Source organism: Cygnus olor, chromosome 32 (genome assembly GCF_009769625.2).
Source record: "Cygnus olor isolate bCygOlo1 chromosome 32, bCygOlo1.pri.v2, whole genome shotgun sequence".
NCBI lineage: Eukaryota > Metazoa > Chordata > Aves > Anseriformes > Anatidae > Cygnus > Cygnus olor.
Genome location: NC_054089.1, coordinates 524,752 through 549,917, shown reverse-complemented (window position 1 = coordinate 549,917; position 25,166 = coordinate 524,752). Strand labels below are relative to the sequence as shown.

General features: G+C 52.5%; 1 protein-coding gene across 3 annotated transcripts in view; it reads left to right on the top strand.

The window, feature by feature from the left end:
• LOC121062562 overlaps positions 1–25,166 on the top strand; it is a 37,629-nt gene that overhangs the window by 4,976 nt on the left and 7,487 nt on the right. Inside the window, exon 1 of one of the 3 annotated variants that reach the window (XM_040542604.1) lies at positions 6,871–6,971. The exons of 1 other annotated variant lie outside the window; for it this stretch is intronic. In XM_040542604.1, the coding sequence (XP_040398538.1) occupies positions 6,905–6,971 (67 nt within the window). In that variant the 5' untranslated portion in view covers positions 6,871–6,904. Of the gene's footprint in view, positions 1–6,870; positions 6,972–19,533; positions 19,627–25,166 lie in introns of those variants that run through there. One more of the 3 variants, XM_040542603.1, reaches the window with a different exon arrangement.

Genomic DNA, 25,166 nt, shown 5'->3' with positions numbered 1-25,166 from the left:
TCTACTTCAAGAGCTGCACAAAGCAGAGCACCGCAATGCAAGATGTGGCTCTGTTTCCTTGCGCTTGTGGGGAAAACATTTGATAGCTCGCTCTGAAACCACAGGCAGCAGCCAAGGGAGGATGTTGTGGTTGGGCGACAGGCTATAGATATATCCCCACCTGACGTGCACCTCGCTTGAGTTGCAGCACGACCTTGTTTTCCCACGCCTGCACAGAGCAGCTCGCAAGGTGTGCTGGCTGTGCAAAGAGAGGAGATGCCAGAGAATGGTGGAAATACACCAAATCCTCAGCATCTCTTCTCCAGGACTGCTTGCTGCATGTCCCAGATCAGGGTGATGGGAGGGGAAATGTGGCATTAAGTGCTGACCCCAGGCAGCTGATACCCAAGGTCAGTGTGTGTTTCAGCCCTCCACCAACAGACAGCAAGGGCTCATGGAGTGTATTTTTTCCCCCACAGACTCCACCATTGCCCACGTTCGACGGGACAGGGTGAGTCGTGGCACAGCTGTGCACAGCTCCTTTCTGCATTCCTGCAGCCTGGTGCCTGCTCGTTGTGCAGGGCTCACAGTCAGCAGCTGAAGTAACAGGGCTTTCTTTTCCCCCTAAAGCCTCCTCCCGTGCAGCAGATGAGCGACACCACGACGTATGCCACGGTGACCCGCACCCAGACCCGATAGTGCTGCCACAGGACAAGGGCACAGGAGCCTTACCCACAGCTGCCTTTGCTCTCTTGCAAAGGGCTTGTGCAGCTGTAAGGTGGGGCTGGGGCTGGTGCACTTTAGGCTTCTTTGGGGTTTGCTGTCACAGGGAAATGCTGTGTGTGTCTACCCAAGAGGAGGTAGGACTCACACCTCTATTTACCATACCTTAAGACCTCTAAAATAAATCAGGTATACCAATTCATTGTGAGTGTATCGATGTTTCTTTACCAAGTGAAAACATCTCCCTGTGCTCTGTGGAAGATGTGTATACCTAAACTGCACGATAAAGACACAGGGGTGCTCTTCTATTCACCCACACAGATGCACATTTGGACCTACAGGGACAAGTATGGCTGCAGGGATGTGCTCGCATGTGTGTGCCAATAGGTGTGTGCACTGAAGACGTGGTTTTGATTGCATGAAGAGTAAACATCTCTGACTTTGTTCTGTGGTTTAACGCAGCAGCCAGCTAAGCAACACACAGCTGTTCATTTGTCCCCTCCCCTTCACCCCTGTCTCCCCCAAGACAGTGAGATGTGGGAGAGAAACACATTCATACACACACAAAAGAAAAAAATAAAACAAATGAACAACAGAAAAAAACAACCTCATGGGTTGAGATAAAGACAGTTTAATAGGACAGAAAAGGAAGGGAAAATAACCATCATCAGCCCAATAAAAGAATATATAAATAAAGCGATGCACAAAGCTCCTTGTGCACCCCCAGCCTCCCCATTGGAAGGGCAGTGTGAGAAGCTGAAAAGTCCTTGGCTCAGTGTAAGCACTGCTCTGCAACAGCTAGAACATCGGTGTGTTATCAGCATTATTCTCACCCTAAACCCAAAACACAGAAACATCTCAGATGCCAGGAAGAAAATTAACTCTATCCCAGCCAAATGCAGAACAGGTGCACATCAGGGCCTGATGATGGAGGCACATTTTAAATGTAAGCACATGGTCTAATTTGTTGTTGTGTCCCAATATTTATATGGCTAACCACATTCCTTAAAATCTTCCTTACTGTTAATATTATTGTTTTAAAATCTACATCTCTCCAGAAGTTTTTAGGAACATTCTGGAGAAGAGGTTTCACTTCCTGTTCCATTATCTGCTCTGTACTTTCATTCTGCAATTCTTGAACACATTGCCATGTTTTTTCTTCTAAAATGTTCTCCAGCTCCTCTTTCGTATATTCCTCTTCATTTTACAGCAGCACCAGAAGGGATATGTGTGGAACAGGCTATAAACAATGACGATAAAGGTAAGAATGCAGAGTCCTGAAACCTGGAAGAGAAAATATTAAAAGTGATGTTGTTGCTGGACTTCATGTTCCTAAAAATGTTTTGCAGCTGACTAAGAGGAGTACTTTGCCCTCTTAAAAGCCTTGCATTATTCAGACACCCAGTTCTTCTTATAAAATACATTCCTCTCTCCTGCCACGGATAGATGACAACTGATAGTAAGGAATACAAGCAACGAGATACCTGGTGACTGATGACCATAAATACCACTCTCTCTCTCTCAAATAACACATTGATTATATTTTGTATTTTCATAGGATTTCATTTAATAACCAAATGCAAAACAAATGCAGATATTTGCAGAATAAGCATGGAGCAAGATGTTTGAAGGTCAAGTTTTAGCCTCAGAAAGAACATCCTAATTATGAACTCATACAGATACACTGAAATTAAAAACGGGAGTGGTAAAAACAACGAAAAAAAAAAAAGAATTCAAATGCAGTAAACTTATCAGTTAACAATCATAATTGCAACTTAACTATTTGTTTGCCAATTAACATGGTTTCCATAATGATATACATTCAAGATTCTTTACACACACAAAAATAGGTGCAAATAAAATACCTAAAATTGCAGATTTCTAGGGCTCTTACCTGAGAAATTGAATAGGCTTCAGTGCTTGATTCTGCTGCTCTGGTTTGGTTTGCATTTTGATTGCTGTCCACTTCACTTGTTGAAACCGCACATCAACGTATCTGCCATCCCACAGCAGGATGACACACCAGATCAGAGGAGGAAGAAACACCTTGCAAAGCATCTCACCCTTCTGTCGGTATGAACATTTCCGAAAGCTGTGAAACCAGAGAATGCAGGTGGGCTGGGACGTCAAGCTCAGGGCAAGTGTAATTAAAGCTGGACACAAAAAATAGGTAGAAACATACAACTTCTTTAATGCTGTCCGTCAAGGGCATTTAAATTCAGTCTCCATTATTTCTTCAACTATGAGCAGAATTATGGCACTAAGTGGTAGAGACATCACATTAGAATTATTTTTCCAACAATTCATAAATTTCTTTCTGACCGGCATTTTGTTCAGCGGTCAATACCTCCCCAACTTAGGAGAACTAAGGAAGTCTTCTATGCCTCCATCTCACCCAGTTTTTGTTCTTACACACTTCTTGTAGCCGTTTCTACAAATGATAAGCAGCAGACCAGAAGTGAAAATGAAACCACACTCCATATCCACCAATGATCTGACTTTGTAGGTTTTGAAACCTGTGCTTTTCGCTTGTCAGTTTGTCCATGGCTGATTTAGGTAAACCAAAGCCAGAAGCTGGGGCACTGAGGAAAGAGGCAAAAGGACCTGGGGAATGGCAGCGTAAGCTGGCTGCACATATGCATTAGGTCCCTGGTAAAAGAACCACAGTCTGAGTTCACACCCGTGACAGTGTGACTTCAGCTGGGCCACTCAGAATGCGATGGTGAGAAATCGGGAACGTGTGAAACACCACCCGAGGCCAGGGCCAGGAGGCAGCAGGTGTTAACAGCCAAATGTGAGCCCGAAACGGGTACAGGAACCAAGAAAACCCAAATCACTGCCGAAGAGGCTGAAGAGGCCAGGCATTTACTGTTAATCCACCAGGTCTGGATTGGGAGGCAAGCCAGCGAGTCTTGTGGACAGGTAGCCCTTGAAGTTTCACGCCATGACAAACACTGCATGCAAATCCCTCAGACGACTGGGGCCGTGCTGATCACAAAGCTGGAAAAATGCTTGGGGCTGCAACTCTCTTCAACACAGAGGTTGCAGAGACCTGCAGGCTTTTCAGGTGTCACCACAAGGATTGTTGCCACTCCAGAAGAGCCCACACCTCCATCAGCAGTTGTGGCCCACCTGGAAGCCCATTGAGGATGTCCCAGATAAGCTCAGAAATCTCCAGTGTTGCAAAACACCAGCATTAGGGAAAAGAAATCAAAGTTAAACTATTTGATGGGAACTGAAAGTGAGTGATTTAGGTGGTTAGCCCAGACTGGAGAGCAGGATTTGTTCATGCAAATCAAGATGCCTTGTAGATAAATTAGGCAAGTCTGCTGCAACATTAATGTAGTTTTCAAAATCACAGTAACAATTGCTAATCGTGAATATTCCTTACCTCTGAACTCAGATTAAAGATGAGTGGCTATTTTGCCTTGAGATAAAGGCTATACAACATGGCAATACTAGAGAAAGTGCTCTAAAGCCTCTGTATAAGATTGTTATCAGAAGGGAGTTCTCTGTAGTAGCAGAAGGTACAAAAAGTCAAGGCCATTTCTGATGAAAGTTTCCACACTTGCTTTCAGTTTTTGACTACAGTTCTTTTGAATGCAGGCCATCTGTGACACAATTTACACCACTGCTTTTGCTCTCTGTTTATCCATGCAATGCAATAGCTGAGCAGGCTTCAAGCTGTTTCACGTCCAAAGAATGGGCACAGGCTACAGCAAATCTGTCTTTGTTCTTTCAATTTAAGGTCCACAGGTTGCCCCTGCAGACATGGGCTCACACTCATATGCATGATGTGCAGCTCCAGGCAATGTAAGGTCTGCTGCAAAGCTGTCTCCACTCCTGCATGCTAAATCACTCAGCAAGCTGACACAAAAGAACCTCCTCTCCTTCTCGACATCCAGTTTCCTGTCTTCATCTTGGAGTCTTCATGGGCAGCTGGGGGACACAAAGGAGTGGAAAAAGCCATGCTCATTATGTCTGGCCAGGCACCATCTAGCACCTTTCATCCAAAAGCAAAACAACAACAGTTAAGAACTGGAAAAGTGCAAGGGGAAACCAATTCCAAAGATCAAAATCCCCAAGGGATATGAGTCTTAGAAGAACTAATATGTGAAAGACTTTAGCAAACATCCCAGGGGGTACAGGCATACGGCAGGGATGTCTCCATGCACAACAAATGCAGCTGAGGCATCCCTCACCAACACAGAGCTGTATAGCTGTATAGCCACAGTATAGCTGGCCACAAGACATCCATGGGGAATGTCCACAGTGGTTTGGTGGGTGAGATGTACTAATTTGGAAACTGGTATTCAAAATCCTCATAGACGGCACCCAAAATCCCTTCCTAAGCTGGGTGGAAAGATTCTGCCTGTCTTCAGCATCCAGTCCAGAGCAAAGCAAACTGGGGTCATAACCATGCAAAGAGCTAGTGTTATTTCCAGCCCGCCAGCCATCTGCACTCACCCATCTATTTTTGCTCCCCCAGACTGGAGATTTTCACCTGGTGCTATTTAAATTCTGCTTCAAGCACAGCTCAACATGAGCAAAGTGTTATGGAGAAACACATCTTTCTGAAGGAGTGGTCGGGTTGATCTTGGATAGGGGGAAATCTCATTTCTAAATATAAGAGGCATTGCTGTATGCACGAAAGAGTAGTCTGGCCAAATGGTGAGAGAAATAAGGGGCAGGCATGCAAAAACAGTGCAGAGAGAGTAAGAGGTTAGTATCTCTCCACTGAGTGAGCTCTATGCACAGGTGGGAAAGGGAGGACATTTTTTAGAGCAAGGCCACTCAAGATTCATCAGCTGTAGTGGGAAGCACTGGCTGGTCTGAGCTGAGATGGGGCTGAGCCCAGCTGAGCCCTTTCTCTAAGGCTGGATTCACTGTCCTCTAACTGGAGTTGGTGAGAGGCCTATCTCCTAAAGACCCCTTGAAAAGCTATGAGCAACCCTCTGCACTCATATCTGTGCCTGTCACTTTCTTCCCAACCACTCTCATTTTGCAGAGCATTTCAGAAGGATTCCAAATTTCTGTACGTCTTCTCTTAGGCAGACACGTGTGTGTATATGCAATGCACAGGCAAAAGTCTGGCGTGCAACCTACAAACACTTTGTGAGTCTACAAATTGCTACTACACCTCCAGCTTTGCTGCTGCCCATCTGCACAGGGAGACATAGGCCCAGAAGTCCCAATGGCTAACTCCTCCCTTCTCAACACAGACAGACAGACAGCAGCCGTTGTCCTGCTCCACCACTTGACTTCAGCACAATGAGGGTCTTAGGGGAGACAGTGTCAGAGACCTTCCTGAAATCCAGGCAGGCAAGATACATGCTCTCCTCTCATCTACCAGGACAGTCATTTCATCATAGAGGGTTGTTGGGTTGGCCAAGCATGGCCTCCCCTCGCTGAATTCACGCTGCCTACTCCTGGTGATTTGTTTGTCCTCCAGGTGCCTGGAAATGTATGTAGGGATAGAGAACAATGGTCACTTCCAGTGCTTTGGGACTCCACCCCTTAATAAGTGTGTGATACTGATGATCTGAGTAAATGCTGGAAAAAATGATGCCTGGATCGCTTGTGCCCTGGTGTATTGTCCCTCCAACCAGTGCCGGGTAGCTAAATTCCCCCATGAGGACCAGGACTTGAGAATGGGAGGCTGCTCCTTGCTGCCTGTGGTGGGCTTCACCCATTTTGTCTTCATGAGACCAACAAGACCAAGGCACTGCAGCTGCACGCACACCTCGAACCTGTCTGGTTTATGCCCCATCCTGCCTGCACTGGTGTGCAGGACCTGAGGAGAGGCCCCTCAGCACGTTGAGGTTCTGGAAAGGGTTTGGGAGATTTCTCTATCATGCTGCCCTGCAGGCACCTCCTTGCCTACCTGCAAGAGCTGGAGGTGAACCTGCTTAAGCCCCAGTTTGTTGATTTTATCACATTGCTCTCCCATTGCCCCATGCCCTTTTGCTAATCAGCCTCGTCCATTACACTCTCCCAGTGCTCCTTATTGCCCTCACTTCCTGCCTTCCTGCTTTCAAGCCTGCTGATCAGATCATCTGTCTGTGGGCCAGGCTCAGGCGGCCACAGAAAGCCCACAGCACAGGTCCCAGCTGCACTGCAAGCCTCTGTCCCACCGTCCCCAGCTCAGAGCAAAGCAGACACCTGAAGCACACGGTGCTCCCCAAAAGCAGTGCCCCAAAAGATGCTGGGGCAGGCGCCATGGGCAAGGCTGTCTCCTTCTGGCCCTGCCGTCCTGTTGCTGGCGCTCTGTGAGTTGAGGCATTGCTGGGCGTGGGGTCTGAGGGCTGGAGGGCTGCTGCTGGGGGCAGGACAGGCCCGTGTTGGGCACAGGGGAGGATGGGTACAGCGTGTGCAGGGCAGGCGTGAAGCACTTTGGGGCAGAGTTGCTTGGGGAAAGCTGGAGGTCACTACCCCCCTAAGCAAAGCCCTCTCTACCCCATGATGTAGGTGCTGTCTTGACCACCCAGGACATCTGCAACTCCCCAGGGTTGCAGGAGTATGGAGGTGGGTCCTGAAAATGAACATGTCCTGAGGAAGGAGATGGGAAGAGAGAAGGGGATTATTCATGCTTATAGTATTCACCCTCATAGTTCCCCCTGTAAACCCCAGGAGAACAGGCTCTTCCAGCCTTGGCATGCAGTTGGCTTTGCAACCATGCAGTCACTAACGCTTGCCTGGGGAATCCCTGTGCCTTCTCTCCAGGTAACAACCAGGCTCCAGTCCTGTTCCTCAATGCTTCCAGTGCCCAGGAGGGGGAAACAGTTTTGGTTCATTGTGTCATTAATGTTCAGTTTCCTGCTACGCGAGTTGTCTTCTGCAAGAATGGATTGGAGGAGTTCAGCTTGAAAGCCCAGCAGGGAAGGCTCATCTATGCTCTGGTCCTGAACATCACCTCGAGAAGTGCTGGGACGTACACATGTGGGTACCAGCAAAAGAACAAGAGCAACTGGGTGAGGAACTCTGCTCTCAGTGCTCCCTGGACCCTGTCTGTGCCAGGTGAGACACGGCCCCAGGGTGGTGAGGGCAGAAGGGTTAGAAACATTGCTGAGGCTGGAGCTGTGTGCTGCAGCAGGCAGGGCATGGCTCTGGGGTGGTTCCCCCTCTGGAGTGTTCCCTCCCCTCCAAGGGAGCCCCTACAGAGAGAGAGCTGCACTCAAGGGCTGCCCCTGTCCCTGCAGCACCACCTCTGCTGCAGACATGGAGCTGGGCAGGGCCCATACACAGAGAGCAATGACTGGTGACGTGGATGGACCCTGGGCTGAGCCAGGGATGCCCCAAGGTCTGCCCTGTACATTGGTGAGCCTAATGCAGGGGAAGTGGGATGATTGTCATGATCTGGGCAGTTACCTCTGTGTGAAGAATGAGGCTATATTTATGGCTCTAAAATGGGGTCTGGAGCCATACTTCGAGGACAGGGAGGTGTTGGAGTGCTTAAGGATTCAGGTACCTCTAGCTGGAACAACAGTCCAACAAAAAGTGTCTTGAAATGGCCCCAGGGAGTAGACCACAGAGGTACTGGTTTGAAATACAGGGCTGGCAAGGTGCCTGCCTGGCAAGTACCAACAGAGGGGACACGGGCATGGGAGTTTGCTAGGTATCAACCCCTCTAAGCAAAACCATCTCTGCCCCATGGTGCAGGTGGTGCCATGACCACCCAGCGCACCAACAGCTCCCCAGGTGAGGATGAGCATGTAGGTGTGCCAGCTCCATGGGCACATCCTGCTCCCTGCCTCTCCCCATCACACCCTGCTGCCCTCACACCCTCTGTCCCCCAGCTCCCCATGCCTGGCTCCTGCAATCCCTCCCCACAGGCACGCCGCTGGCACCTGTTCTTCTTGCAGGTGCCTGCAGAGGGAGATGCCCAGTGTGAGCACCAAGGGCTCCTGGCTGGGGGGTTTGCAGGAGGGAGTCGGGGGCATGGCGGGGCCCTGGGGTGCTCCTTTGCCAGGGGCAGCATTATCGGTGTGTGTGTCTGCATTCCCTGTTCTGGAGGGAGGGAGGATGGAGCTTGCTTTCAGCTGCACCAACCTCATCACACGATGTAGGAAAGCACCACCCAAGTGTGTTTCTCATGTGGCCCTCTCACCACAAACGCGTACCCCAGAACCATTCAGTTCCTCTCCAGGCAGCAGCATGTTGACAATCCAAAGACAGAAGACACCAACAACGGCGACATCCAACGTGAGTACTGCCTCCTCCCTCAGGGGAAGCCATACACCCCTCTCCCCATGGACAGCCCTGACCCTGCAATCTCACCACTTCATTTCCCACTGGGAAATAAAAATCCCTGCCCGTTCATCAAGGCCAGGTTTCTCTCCAGCACTTCACGTCCTGCTTCTTCCTTGCATGCAGAACGCAGCTGCTGCCTGCACAAGGGACATGGCAGAATCCCAGTGCTCACAGGGACAAAGACAAATCCTTGCGGGGTCCTTGCCCACCTGCTCCGGCCGCAGGCTGCAATTCCCCCACTCCAGCCTCTGCTTTTCTCCTTTCTTCAGTTTCTCTTCAGTGGCATTTCTACTTCAAGAGCTGCACAAAGCAGAGCACCGCAATGCAAGATGTGGCTCTGTTTCCTTGCGCTTGTGGGGAAAACATTTGATAGCTCGCTCTGAAACCACAGGCAGCAGCCAAGGGAGGATGTTGTGGTTGGGCGACAGGCTATAGATATATCCCCACCTCACGTGCACCTCTCTTGAGTTGCAGCACGACCTTGTTTTCCCACACCTGCACAGAGCAGCTCGCAAGGTGTGCTGGCTGTGCAAAGAGAGGAGATGCCAGAGAATGGTGGAAATACACCAAATCCTCAGCATCTCTTCTCCAGGACTGCTTGCTGCATGTCCCAGATCAGGGTGATGGGAGGGGAAATGTGGCATTAAGTGCTGACCCCAGGCAGCTGATACCCAAGGTCAGTGTGTGTTTCAGCCCTCCACCAACAGACAGCAAGGGCTCATGGAGTGTATTTTTTCCCCCACAGACTCCACCATTGCCCACGTTCGACGGGACAGGGTGAGTCGTGGCACAGCTGTGCACAGCTCCTTTCTGCATTCCTGCAGCCTGGTGCCTGCTCGTTGTGCAGGGCTCACAGTCAGCAGCTGAAGTAACAGGGCTTTCTTTTCCCCCTAAAGCCTCCTCCCGTGCAGCAGATGAGCAACACCACGACGTATGCTACGGTGACCCGCACCCAGACCCGATAGCGCTGCCACAGGGCAAGGGCAGAGGAGCCTTGCCCATGGCTGCCTTTGCTCTCTTGCAGAGGGCTCGTGCAGCTGTAAGGTGGGGCTGGGGCTGGTGCACTTTAGGCTTCTTTGGGGTTTGCTGTCACAGGGAAGGGCTGTGTGTGTCTACCCAAGAGGATGTAGGACACACATCCATTTACAATACATTTATACCGCTAATATATATCTGGCATACCCAAGCATAGGTGAGTGTATCAATGTTTTTTCTGTGAGTGAGAATATCTCCCTGTGCTCAGTGGAAGATATGTATCCCTAAACTGCATGATAAAGCCATGGGGGTGTTCTATCCACCCACAGAGATGCACATTTGGACCTACAGGGACAGATAGCACTGCAGGCATGTGCTCGCATGTGTGTGCCAATCGGTGTGTGCACTGCAGATGTGGTTTTGTTCAGATGACAAATAGACATATCTGGCTTTGTGTTCCTGATGACACCTCCATCTCATGCAGTCACATCAGGAATGGGACAGAACAGACAGACAGCCTTTGACATGGTCTCCCACAGTATTCCCTTGGGGAAACTGGCTGCCCATGGCCTGGACAGTTATAATCTTCTCTGGGTCAAGAACTGGCTGCAGGGCCATGCCCAGCGGGTAGTGGGTAATGGAGGTAAGTCCAGCTGGCATCCCGTTACAAGTGGTGTCCCCCAGGGTTTGGTACTGGGGCCTATCTTGTTTAATATCTTTATTGATGAGCTGGATGAGGGGATTGAGTGCACCCTCAGTAAGTTTTCAGACAACACGAAGTTGGGAGGTAGTGTCGATCTGCCTAAGGATAGGGTGGCCCTTCAGAGGGGTCTGAACAGGCTGGACTGCTGGGCTGAGGTGATGGGATGAGGTTTAACAAGGCCAAGTGCCGGGTCCTGCACTTTGGCCACAATAACCCCATGCAACTCTATAAGCTTGGGGCACAGTGGCTAGAAGGCCAGAGGGTGAGGTGGACAGTAATTTGACGGAATAGCGAAAACTGAAGCAAGGTTATCAGTGCTGCAAAGTCTAGTTGAAAGACACTAATTAGTGGTGTACCCCAAGGGTCCAAACGAGGTCCAATTGCATTCATCATTGGCATTACTCTGAGGATGCTGGGGCAGAGGTTACCCTCAGCAAATTTGCAGCTGACACCACAATGGGCATTCATTCACTTAGGAGGGTTGGAGGCTGTATGGGAATGAGGGAGTAGGTCCTTGCAACCAACTCTGTATATTCCCTTCCAGGAAAACCATCCTGGAGGCTTGTGCTGTGAAACATGAATGCATGGGCCTGAAGGAAGCTGTGGGACAAGTGTGTTGACGGGGGTTGGAGAGGTGAGGGACATTCCTTGCGTGAAGGAGCCTGAAACCCACCTCCCCTCCAGCTCTGCCTCCAAGCAGCTCTTGCTGAGTTTTCACCCCATGTTCCTTTCCCCTATTCCCTCCATGCAGTCATGCAGTCTCATGCCTCCCATCTGAGTAGCTCCTCTTCTGCCTGCACCCATCTTGCCCCGGAGACCCCCCACTGCACATCAAGGTCCCAGATGCCAGCACTGGGAGCTGCATGGTGTGGACACCTTGGCTTCTTCCAGGTCCCTGCAGGTATTGGTGTGGGATGGCTAAAACCCCATTGTGCAAGGCTGGGGATGGGCTGTGGGTGTGGGGGTGTCCTGGTTTCAGTTAGGACAGAGTTAATTTTCCTCCTAGTAGCTGGCAGGGTGCTATGTTTTGGATTAGGATGAGAAGAGCGCTGATAACATGCCGATGTTTTAATTGTTGTAGAGCAGTGCTTACACCAAGCCAAGGACTCTTCAGCTTCTCACTCTGCCCTGCTAGCGAGCAGGCTAGGGATGCAGCAGGAGCTGGGAGGGGACAGACCCAGGACAGCTGACCCAAACAGGCCAAAGGGGTATTCCATACCATCTGACGTCATGCTGAACAATATATAGGGGTGGCTAGCCGGGGTGGAGGGGGGGCCGGCTGCTCGGGGATAGGCTGGGCATTGGTCAGCGGGCGGTGAGCAATTGCATTGTGCATCACTTATTTTGTACACATTATTACTATTAATTCTATTATTATTATTATTATTATTATTATTATTATTATTATTATTATTATTATTATTATTTTTCCTGTCTTAATAAATTGTCTTTATCTCAACTCACAGGCTTCACTTTCCCGTTTCTCTCCCCCATCCCGGAGAGGGAGGGGGGAGGGTGAGCGAACGGCTGTGTGGTGTTTGGCTGCCAGCCGGGCTAAACCACAACAGGGGGCCAGCCATGCTGAGACCCCATCCCCACCTGCCCCACAGATGGATGCCCCCGTGCACAATGTCCCTGCTCAAGGCTGTCTCCTGGGGATGGCGTGTTAACAGCCAGAAGACCCGGCACAGGGATGGGTGGGTGTGGGGTGCAGAGGGCCAGGCGTGGCCACCCTGTGGACCTCTGCATGGCCTCAGCCATCTTCAGATCAGCACTTTTCCAGGCCACATCTGCCAGGGCAATGCCAGCAGGTAGGGGAAGTCTTGAGTGGCAGGGCACAGGGAACAGCAGCTCCCTTGCAGGACATGTGGCCCCACACAGCAGTCATACAGGAGCTCTCCCAGCTCTGCTCGCTGGCTTCCCTCTCAAATACAGACCATCACTGGTGCGTACACAACATCAGCTGGTGCATTCTGAACCAAGCCTTTATAACTCGCCTCCCACAGGACCAGTATCCACCAAAGTGCCTCCACACGGGGCACCGTAACCACCTGGGAATGTGCCCATTACAGCTGGCACCACCTTGGGCATAGGGAGGTGCTGGAGTGATGCAGGAGCTGCAGAGCATGGCTGCCTGGGGGTGCAGCTGTGACTCCATACCCTTGTGTTCTCCCAGTATGCAGAGGTGGATCCCGCGATGGAGATGTGATTCTGTGAGCAGGAGGGGCAGCCACGTGGGTGCTGGGGTTAAACGCAGTTGGGAGGGTGTGCGATCCAGTGGCAATCCTTGATGTGAGCAGAGAGCAAGGGCTGAGCCAAGGGAAGCAGAGCAGTGGCAGCACATCCCTTGGGCATGCTGCCCCAGCTGCCTTGAGCCCAACAGCAGCGGGAGCCTGGCCACAGTGGGGGTCATGCTCTGAGCATGGGGGAGCAGGCTGGGGTCAGCATGGAGCCCAGGAGGACATCAGAGCACCATGGGGCCAGGGACGTCTCCAGGCTGCCTGGCCCCGCTGGCACCGTGGCTCCATCTCTCCAGGAGGAGGGTGATGATGGGGGCAGACAGCAGCAGGAGCAGGCTGAGGACAGAGCGCAGGATCCAGACCTCCAGGGGCATGGCTGGCCCTGCAAGAGACGAGGGTCACAATGTGGCCAAGACAAGCCATGCAGGACAGCCGTGCTGGGAATGGCTGATGAGCAATGTCTCACCTCTGGAAGGGAGCTCGGTCTTGTGTGAGGGGCTGCTGCCTGTGGGAGACATGATCACGCTGGGAACAGCAGCCAGGGAACAAATGCCCTCTGCCTTCCCATCTCCACCACACAGAAACCTTCCTTCTGCCACCCATCCCCACGTTCACCCTCACGTTAGGATCCCTGGATGTCCTGGGTTGTCTTGCAAGCACCTTCACCATGGGGCACAGAGGGTTTTCCTTAGAGAAGGCAAGACCTGGTACACCCACACACCTCTACTCATTTCCCGGCCTTTATTTCTGTGCTGCGCAGGCACCTTTCCTCCCGTTTGTCTCAAATCAGCACCACTGTGGTCTCTTCCCTGGGCCCATCCCAAGGACCATTTTCCTGGTTTACTTTCCCAGGTAGAGGTCCCTGGATTCTTGGAGCAGTAGTAGCACAGCCCAGGGTCCATCGACATCTCCAGCCCATGTTTTTTGTGCTTGGGTCCTGCAAATTCCCATGTCTGCAGCAGAGGTATTCAGCCCTGTGTCTATCCCCAGCCATTTTTTGTTGGTTTGTTTTTCCACATAGACATCCCAGGAACCATAAGCACTCCAATATCTCACCTTTCGCAGTATGGCTCCAGCCACAATTTTAGAGCCAGAAATATTGGCCCCTTGCTCACAAGCACATTATGGCCCAGTTCATGACAATCACACCACTTCCTCTGCTATAGGCTCATCAATGTACAGGGCAAACCTTGGAGCATTCCTGGCTCAACCCAGCATCCATCCACATCCCCAGCCCTTGCTCTCTGTGTATGGGCCCTGCACAGCCCCATGTCTCAGCACAAGTGATGCAGGGATAGGGGCAGCTCTTGAGAGCCTCTCTCTCTCTAGGGGCTCCCTTGGTGAAGAGGAAACACTCCCATGGGGGAACCACACCAGAGCCACGCCCTGCCTGCTGCAGCACACGGCTCCAGCCTCAGCAGTGTCCCCGTCCCTCTGCCCCCACTGCCCTGGGGCCATGTCTCACCTGGCACAGACAGGGTCCAAGGAGCACTGAGAGTAGAGCACCCGAACTGACTGAGGACTGGACATGAGGACACTGAGCATTCCCCTTCATCCTCTGGGGTTAGTGGTATACGGAGGATGTTCCCCTGCTCTGGTTTCAGGGCTCACCTGTGACTGCCAAGTCCTGGGGGACACTGAGGGCAGAGTTCTTCACTTGGTTGCTCTGATCCTTGAGCTGGTACCCACATGTGTACTTGCCCGCACTTCCCAGTGAGACATTCCACATCATGTTGTAGGTCAGCTGCCCCTGAATGGCCTTCAGGCTGGACGTTTCCACCCGATCCTTGCAGAAGACGATGCGTGTAACAGGAGAATGCCCATCAATGGCACACTGAACCAAAACCATTTGTCCCTCCTGGGCACTGAAGGTGTTCAACAGGAGGGCAGGAGCTGGGAGGTCACCTGGAGAGACAGCGCAGGGATTCCCCTCTTTGAAGCGGGAGAGTCAGTGGGGCTGCAAAATGCTTTGTGTTGCACACAGGGAAGAGATTCCTTCCCAGGAGTTCACAGCCAGAGAACAAAACCCATCTCTTCCCATCTCCACCCCCCCCCCCCCCCCCCCCCCGCCCCCGAAAACCTCCCTTCTGTCACCCATGCCCACGTTCATCCTCACCTGGAGATCTGCAGAGGTCCTGGGTGGTGACGCCAGCACCTGCAACTTGGGGCACAGAGGGTTTTGCTCAGAGGGGGCAAGACCTGACACAACCATGTATCCCTGCCCCAAACCCTGCATCTTGGACATTCAAATTTGCACATCTACATCCTTTTCATCACTTGTTTTCACTTCCTTTCATACCATTCCAAAACCATTTCAGCTGCTTGTTTTTTCTGTTCAAGATGGAGTCCCCAAGATCTCCCTAAAACAAGCAACATCTGAAAAGACTTGCAATATGGGCATACTAATCCTCGTCATGCCTTCCCTGAAAAAACTCTGCCCCACAGTGCTGCACACCTGCCCCGCACACGCTGTCCCCATCCTCCCCTGTGCCCAACACGGGCCTGTCCTACCCCCAGCAGCAGCCCTCCAGCCCTCAGACCCCACGCACAGCAATGCCCCAACTCACAGAGCACCAGCAGCAGGACGGCACGGCCAGAAGGAGACAGCCTTGCCCATGGCGCCTGCCCCAGCATCTTTTGGGGCACTGCTTTTGGGGAGCACCGTGTGCTTCAGGTGTCTGCTTTGCTCTGAGCTGGGGATGGTGGGACAGAGGCTTGCAGTGCAGCTGGGACCTGTGCTGTGGGCTTTCTGTGGCCACCTGAGCCTGGCCCACAGCCAGAGGCTCTCATCAGCAAGGGCCCTGCCTCAGCCCCGTCTGTATCCGCTGTATTTTGAGAGCCCCCGCTGTTATTTCTGTCCTCTCACACACCACAGAACGTGTTGTTTTTACGTGTATCTCAAGGACAGCATCCTCCACGCGAAGCCCTCCTGCTCTATGTAGTAGAGTTCGGTCCCTTCAGAGCTGGCGCAGCTGCAGCGCCCGACCACCAGTTACAGAGGGACTTTGGGCCCTTGCTTGGCCAGGGGTGGTCCAGGACAGGAGCACAAGCAGACAGAGGAGCAGACTAAGGAGCACCAGGGCGTGTGAGCAGGAGATTGCCTGGTGGAGTAACTCCCTGGTGTCCCAGAGAGAAGGGCGCCTGGGGGTTGCCCCCCAGAGGGTGGTGGAGCCCCTGCCCTGTCACTGTTGGGCAGAGGGAGGGAACGAAAAAGACGAGGAGGGGTGGAAGTGAGTCCCAGTTGGGTGTCACATGCAACGCTCCTACCTACCTACCCCGCTTCCTCAGGTAGCACTCCATGATAGGTCTGAGGCCCTGGATCTTGAATGAGAGGTAGGTGATTATGTGGGTGAAGGCTCGCCCATGAGGTCACATCAGCAGCCGACAACAAGCCTCAAGACTGCCTCTGAAAAGAAAGAAAGAAAGAAGGGTAATTGTAGTAGGACATTCCCTTCTGAGAGGAACAGAGAGCCCGATATGCAGAGCAAACCATCACTGAAGGGACATCTGCAGTTTACCTTGAGCCTGGTTAGGCTGAAATCCTGGGGGATTTCAACTGCCCTTACATTTGCTGGAAGGCCTACTCAGCCAGCCATCTGCAGTCTAGGAGGTTCCTCCAGTGCACTGATGATAACTTCCTGATGCAAAGGGTGAATGTGTCAACTAGGAGAGGAGCATTGCTAGATATTGTCCTCACTAACGGGCTGGTTGAAGCGGTGAAGGTTGAGGGCAGCCTTGGTTGCAGCAACCATGAGATGGTGGAATTCAGGATCTCATGGGGCAGGAACAGAATACCGAGCAGAATCACAACCCTGGACTTCAGTAGGGCCAATTTTAGCCTTTTCAAGCAAATGCTAGGGGAAACCCCATGGGACAAGGTATTTGAAGATAGAGGGGCCCAAGACAGTTTGTTAGTGTTCGAGGACTGCTTCTTCCAAGCTCAGGATCTGAGCATCCCAACAGGTAGGAAGTCAGGAAAGAGAGCCAGGAGACCTGCATGGTTAAAGAGGGAACTGCTGGGCAAATTCAAGTGGAAGAGGAGAGTCTATAGATCATGGAAGGAGGGTCTGGCCACTTGGGAGGAATATAAGACTGTTCTCAGAGGATGTAGGGAGGCAACTAGGAAAGCTAAGGCCTCCCTAGAATTAAACCTTGTAAGAGGGGTCAAGGACAACAGAAAGAGCTCCTTCAAATACACTGCAGATAAAAGTAACACTAGAGGCAATGCAGACAAACTGATGAATGAGGTGGGTGCCCTAGTGACAGAAGATAAAAAGAAAGAGGAGTTACTGAATGCCTTCTTTGACACTGTCAATAATACCGGAGGCTGTCCTGAGGAGTCCTGTACCCTGAGGCCCCAGAAGAAGTCAGGATAAAGGAGGAGTTTGCCTTGGTTGATGACAGGTGGACTGAGGACCGATTAAGCAAGCAGGACATCCATAAATTCATGGGTTCTGAAGAGAGGCATCCACGGGTGCTGAGGGAGTTGGCAGAAGTCATTGATAGGCCACTCTCTGGCTTGTGTTTGATAGAACAAAGTAATGGCCACTCTGAGCAGGACTGGAAGGGCCCTGCCACCAGCCAGGTGGAGAAAATGGTCAACAGCATTGACTGGACAGTGTGGATGTAAAGGCCTTGCACATGAGACCCATGGGAGTGCGAGGCTCTGGTAGACAGTGATACACAGAGGACCCTACTGCTATCAGGTTACTGGGGGCAGAACCCCTCTGTATTTCTGGAGGGACTGGGGGATCCCAGCTGTTGTCTGCACTGGAGTCTGAAATGAGCCCAACTGGCAATGAGAGGGGAAAGCTGTCTGGTTGGTGGCCCCGAGACACCGTGGAACCCTGGGAAGAGAGTGCGGAGGAGAGGGAAGGGGGGCTTCTCTGGCAGTGCTCTGGTAGCAGAGGGTCACAGAATCACAGAATGTTAGGGATTGGATGGGACCCTGAAAGATCATCTAGTGCAAATACATCAGCATCCCAAAAAGTACTTGTTAAACAAATAGAACAAAGAGGAATCTTCTGTAAATTTCCTGTCCAAATCTGTGGTTATCTCCACACTTGCAGCCCCAAGTAGTGTGCCAAACAGAGCAATTGAGGTTTAAATCCAGTGGGCAGGCAAGCAGAACAAAGCTGCTTGCCCAGTCAAACCTCAGTGGGATCAGGTCAAGAAAATCAAGAGGGCAAAAGCTAGAAAACTGATGGGTTGATATAACTAGGGTATATTAAGGGGTGCTGGGTCTGGCTGGGATGGAGGTAACCTTCCCTGCAGCATCCCATGCAGTGCTGTGCTCTACACTTGTAGCTAGAACAGCACTGGTACCACACCAAGGATTTGTCTATTGCTGAGCAGCCATGGCACAGCATCAAGACTATCTCCAACCCCACCACCAGAGCCAGTAGGTCTGGGGGTGGGCAAGAGGTGGGGAGGGGACATCACCAGGGCAGCTGCCCTAAACCAACCAAAGGGGTTTTCCATAGCACAGGATGTCACACTCAGCAATAGTAGGTGGGAAAGGGGAAGGCTGGGGGGGTGGGGGTGGTGTCTCTCGTTATGATTAAGTCTGTCCTCCCAAACAACTGCTACGCATATCGAGGCCTTGCTTCCCCACACATGATCCAACATTGCTCATTGATGGGAAGTAGAGGACGATTTCTTTTTCTCTTTCTGTTCTTCTGCATGGCCTTTGCTTGTTTTTCCCCTCTTCTTGTTCCCTTTAATTCAATTATCCTTCTCTCTGCCCATGAGCCTGTTTTGCTCTTTCCAAAATACTTTCTTATCTCTGTCTTCTGACGAGGGGAAGTGAGAAAGCGCTTGTGGTGGAGTTCAGCAGTCCAGCAAAATAAAACCATCAGGTAAAGGAAAAGAGGAAAAAAACCAACAATAGGCCAAAAAGGAGAGAGGCAAAATGTTATCGCTCACCACTACCTGACTCATGACCATCCAGTGGCACAGCAATGGCATCCCCCGCAGAATGGCTCCCCGTTTTTATTGTACAGCACAAAGTACTCTTTTTTTAACAGCAAGGAGCGTGTTTCCAGGTACACTCAAAAAGGGCAGGAAAGGCAGAGATTTGGGGAAAGAAGCCAGTGCCTCCTTGCCAGACACCCCCAAGACATGGTGTTTAAGTGACTCACTTCCTGCACAGGACACAGGGCTGAAGTGGCAGGTCTCCCCATGGAGCCGCTGGCAGGCAGAGGGACTCAGGATGCACAGCCTTGCACAAGCAACAAGAGTACAGAGGCTGAGCATCGGCAGGGGATGCAGCAGTGCTGTGCCCACATGGGTGTGGAAGGGATGGAAAAGGATTTGGGAGACGCTGCAGATGTTTGCTAGCCTGATGGAGAACTGCAAAATTATGAGCCAAATCTGGCAAGGGGAAAACGGACAGGAGGCCTCTGTAGGAAGAATACAATCCTTGAGATACACGTAAAAACAGCGCGTTCTGCAGTGTGTGAGAGGACAGAAATAACAACGGGGGCTCTCAAAATACAGCGGATACAGACGGGGCTGAGGCAGGGCCCTTGCTGATGAGAGCCTCTGGCTGTGGGCCAGGCTCAGGCAGCCACAGAAAGCCCACAGGACAGGTCCCAGCTGCACTGCAAGCCTCTGTCCCACCGCCCCCAGCTCAGAGCAAAGCAGACACCTGAAACAGACGGTGCTCCCCAAAAGCAGTGCCCCAAAAGATGCTGGGGCAGGCGCCATGGACAAGGCTGTCTCCTTCTGGCCCTGCCGTCCTGCTTCTGGCGCTCTGTGAGTTGGGGCATTTCTGTGCGTGGGGTCTGAGGGCTGGAGGTCTGCTGCTGGGGGCAGGAGATGCCCGTGTTGGGCACAGGGGAGGATAGGGTCAGTGTGTATGGGGCAGGCATACAGCAATGTGGGGCATCGTTGTTTTGGGTAAGGCAGGATTGGGATTTCTTCCTGCAGCTATACTACAGATCTGAGCAATGGGCACACTTCTCCAGCACTAAAAGTTTGTCTGGTGTCTTAGAGTGACACAGTCAGGATACTGGATGCTCTAGGGAGCCTTGGGACTCCACTTGGAACACAAGACACACCCAGATTAGGCTTGGGACGGTGCCAAGTTTGCAGATGAAGTTGATCCCATTTGGACATATGTGGGTGGGATGGTGCCTGCTCAGCCAGGACCGAGCAGTGAGGATGTGGGCAGGGAAATGGGGGTGAGCCAGGTCACTGCCCCTCTAAGCAAAGCGCTCTCTGCCCCATGCTGCAGGTGCTGTCTTGACCACCCAGGACATCTGCAACTCCCCAGGATTGCAGGAGTATGGAGGTGGGACCCGAAAAAGAACGTGTCCTGAGGAAGCAGATGGGAAGAGAGAAGGGGATTATTCCCTCATAGTTCCCCCTGTAAACCCCAGGAGAACAGGCTCTTCCAGCTTTGGCATGCAGTTGGTTTTGCCACCCGGCAATCACTAACACATGCCTGGGGAATCCCTGTGCCTTCTCTCCAGGTAACGACCAGGCTCCAGTCCTGTTCCTCAATGTTTCCAGTGCCCTGGAGGGGGAAATAGTTTTGGTTCAGTGTGCCATTGATGGGCAGTTCCCTGCTACGCGAATTGTCTTCTGCAAGAATGGGCTGGAGGAGCACAGCCTGGAAGCCCAGCATGGTAGGGTCATCTACGCTCTGGTCCTGAACATCACCTCGAGAAGTGGTGGGACGTACACATGTGGGTACCAGCAGAGGAACAAGAGAAACTGGGTGAGGAGCTCTGCTCTGAGTGCTCCCTGGACCCTGTCTGTGCCAGGTGAGACACGGCTGCAGGGTGGTGGGGACAGAAGGGACGGGGATACTACTAGGCTGGAGCTGTGTGCTACAGCAGGCAGGACATGGCTCTGGTGTGGTTCCCCCGTGGGAGTATTCCCTCTCTTCTAAGGCATCCGCTAGAGAAAGAGCTGCTCTCAGAGGTCCCTCTGTCCCTGCTGGAGCACCTCTGCAGCAGAGATAGGGCTGCACAGGGCACAGGAACAGAGAAAAAGGGCTCAGGATGTCTATGGACCCTGGGGTGTTCCACTACTGCTCTAAGATGTCCCTCTAACCTTTACAAACCTGTGTCTGGGAACTTACATGCAAACGCTTGCTCATGTTCCCTATGTACTCAAGGAAGCAAGACATGAGCTCAGTGTCCGCTCAGCATTTGGGATTGTCCCAGCAAAGAGCATGATAAACGCACACCATGTTCATGTCTCCCACAGGCAGCAGCCCCTCACACAAGACCGAGCTCCCTTCCAGAGGTGAGACATTGCTCATCAGCCCTTCCCAGCACGGCTGTCCTGCATGGCTTGTCTTGGCCACATTGTGACCCTCGTCTCTTGCAGGGCCAGCCATGCCCCTGGAGGTCTGGATCCTGCGCTCTGCCCTCAGCCTGCTCCTGCTGCTGTCTGCCCCCATCATCACCCTCCTCCTGGAGAGATGGAGTAATGGTGCCAGTGGGGCCAGGCAGCCTGGAGATGTCCCTGGCCCCATGGTGCTCTGATGTCCTCCTGGGCTCCATGCTGACCCCAGCCTGCTCCCCCATGCTCAGAGCATGACCCCCACTGTGGCCAGGCTCCCGCTGCTGTTGGGCTCAAGGCAGCTGGGGCAGCATGCCCAAGGGATGTGCTGCCACTGCTCTGCTTCCCTTGGCTCAGCCCCTGCTCTCTGCTCACATCAAGGATTGCCACTGGATCGCGCACCCTGCCGGCTGTGTTCAACCCCAGCACCCTCATGACTGCCCCTCCTGCTCACAGAATCACATCTCCATCACGGGATCCACCTCTGCATATCGGGAGAACACGAGGGGATGGAGTCACAGCTGCACCCCCAGGCAGCTATGCTCTGCAGCTCCTGCATCACTCCAGCACCTCCCTATGCCCAAGGTGGTGCCAGCTGTAATGGGCACATTCCCAGGTGGTTACGGTGCCCTGTGTGGAGGCACTTTGGTGGATACTGGTCCTGTGGGAGGCGAGTTATAAAGGCTTGGTTCAGAATGCACCAGCTGATGTTGCTGCTCTGTATTTGAGAGGGAAGCCAGCGAGCAGAGCTGGGAGAGCTCCTGTATGACTGCTGTGTGGGGCCACATGTCCTGCAAGGGAGCTGCTGTTCCCTGTGCCCTGCCACCCAAGAGTTCCCCTACCTGCTGGCATTGCCCTGGCAGATGTGGCCTGGAAAAGTGCCGATGTGAGGATGGCTGAGGCCATGCAGAGGTCCAGGGGGTGGCCACGCCTGGCCTTCTGCACCCCACACCCACCCATCCCTGTGCTGGGGCTTCTGGCTGTCAATGCGCCATCCCCAGGAGACAGCCCTGAGCAGGGACGTTGTGCACGGGGGCATCCATCTGTGGGGCAGGTGGGGATGGGGTCTCAGCATGGCTGGCCCCCACACCCACAGCCCATCCCCAGCCTTGCACAATGGGGCCATCCCACAAGTAGCCATCCCACACCAACACCTGCAGGGACCTGGAAGGAGCCAAGGTGTCCCCACTGTGCAGCTCCCAGTGCTGGCATCTGGGGCCTTGGAGTGCAGTGAGGGACTCCGGGGAAAGATGGGTGTAGGCAGGAGAGGAGCTGCCCAGATGGGAGGCACAAGGCTGCATGACTGCATGGAGGGAATAGGGGAAAGGAACATGGGGTCAAAACTCAGCAAAAGCTGCTTGGAGGCAGAGCTGGAGGGGAGGTGGGTTTCAGGCTCCTTCCCACAAGGACAGTCCCTCAGGTCTCAAACCCTCATCAAGGCACTTGCTTCACAGCTTCTTTCAGGCCCATGCATTCATGTTTCACAGCACAAGCCTCCAGGATACTTTTCCTGGATGGTACTATACAGAGTTGGTTGCAAGGAGCTACTCCCTCATTCCCATACAGCCTCCAACCCTCCCTGGTGAGTGAATCCCCATTGCGGTGTCAGCTGCAACCTTGCTGAGGATAACCTCTGCCCCAGCATCCTGGGAGTAATGCAGATGTTGAATGCAATTGGACCACATTTGGATCCTTGTTTTACATCACTAATTAGCGTCCTTCAACTAGACTTTGCAGCACTGATAACCTTGCTTCAGTTTCTGCTATTCCGTCAGATTAGTGTCCACCCCACCCTCTGTTAATTCAGCTCAGACATCAATAGCTTCTCTGTGAGAATGTTAGCGGAGACAGTGTCAAAGGCCTTCCATGCGAAGATGCATGCTCTCCCCTCAAATACCTGAACAGTCATTTCATCATAGAGGGTTGTTGGGTTGGCCAAGCATGGCATCCCCTTGCTGAATTCCTGCTGGCTACTCCTGTTGATTTTTTTTGTCCTCCAAGTGCCTGGAAAGTCTTTCCCAGATGACTCTCATCATCATCTCCCTCACCTTCCAGGGATGGAGGTGATCTGACTGGCCTCTACTTCCCCAGGTCTTCCTTCTTGCCATTCTGGAAGAGCACTGATGTTTGCTTCCCTCCCATCTTCGGGCCCTTCTCCCGCTCGCCTTGACCCATCAAGGATGATGGAGAATAGCCTCGCAATGACATCTGCCAGCTCCTTCAGCACTTGGGGGTGCCTCCTAGCAGGGTCCACGGCCTTCTCTTTGCTCATTTGGCTGAAGCATTGCCCCGCCTAATCCTCCTTCACCAAGGGGACGCCTTCCTTGCTGCAGCCCTTGTTCCTGCATTCTGGGACATGGTGTTCCTGAAGGCTGGTTTTGTTAGTATAGACCTAGCCAATGAAGGCATTTGGTACTTGTGTTTCTTCTCTCTTCTGAGCAGTTGTGGTGGCTTTACTCAGCAGGACAGAGAGCTCCACCACTCCCCCTCCTGAAAGGGAAAGTGGGAGAAAATATTATGAGAATGGTTGAAGGCTTGAGGTAAGGACAGGGAGATCACTCAAGTTTAATTGTCACAGGAAAAACAGACTCAGCATAGGGAGATTAATGAAATTTATTAGCTATTATTAACAAGCTAGATAAGTGAGAAGCAAACAAACAAACAAATATATATGTATATGTTCCCCAAAATCCACACTCTTCCACCTCCTTCCTCCTGGTGGTGCAGGGCAATGAGGAATGGGGGCTGTGTTAGTCTGTAATGCTTCATCTCTGCCACTCCTCCACAGTCACTTTCTGCGCCTGCTCCAGTGGGGGGTCCTTCCTCTGGAATGCTGTCCTTCCAACCTGACCCTGGGTGGGCTTCCCACAGGCAGCAGCTCTTCAAGATCTGCTCCATCACGGGTCCCGCACAGGCGGCATCTTCCCCCAGACCCCTGCTCCTGCGTGGGCTCCTCTCCACAGGCTGCAGCTCTGGCCCGGGGCCTGCTCCTGCGGGAGCTCTCCATGGGCCGCAGTCTCCTCCAGGCCACAGCCACCTGCTCCACCGGGGGCTCCTCCATGGGCTGCAGCGTGGAGATCTGTTCCATGTGGGACCCATGGGTGCAGGGGGACAGCCTGCTCCACCAGAGGCCTCTCCCTGCACGGGCCGCAGAGGAACTTGTGCTGGGCTGATGGCAGCATTGTCTCATGCTGGATGGCTTGCGGCCTGGTACCATATCGCTGAGCAAGTAATATGTATAATTGCAAGGTCAGAGTTTCGCCTTGTTAGTCTTAAAACAATGCCTGTTTCACATCGGACCAAACCTAACAGCTTTTAGTCCTAACACAGGAAGGAATAAGGGAAAGGAAAGTGGGTGAAAACTCTCCACGACCTTTTTGGAGGCAGAGCTGGAGGGGAGGTGGGTTTCAGGCTCCTTCCCACAAAGAAATTCCCTCAGATCTCAAACCCTCATCAAGGCACTTGCTTCACAGCTTCCTTCAGGACTATGCATGCATGTTTCACAGCACAGGCCTCCAGGATACTACTCCTGGAAGAGAAGACATGGATTTGTGTTGGCGGAGCTACTCCCTCATTCTCATACATCCATGGGCCGCAGCCTCCTCCAGGCCACAGCCACAGCCACCTGCCCCACCAGGGGCTCCGCCACGGGCTGCAGCGTGGAGATCTGTTCCATGTGGGACCCATGGGTGCAGGGGGACAGCCTGCTCCGCCAGGGGCCTCTCCCTGCACGGGCCGCAGGGGAACTTGTGCTGTGTATCTGGAGCACCTCCTGCCCTCCTGCTGCACTGACCTTGGGGGTTGCAGGGCTGGTTCTCACTCCTCCCTCTGTCAGCTGTTCTTGTGCAGCAGGTTTTTTCCCTTTTCACAGAGGAGCAAACGACATTGCTTTTTGGCTCGTCGTTGGCCTGCAGCAAGTCCCTTTGGAGCAGTCTGAAACTGGCCCCTTTCAAATATGGGGCAGCTTCTGGACTTCTCACCGCAGCCACCTCTGCAGACTC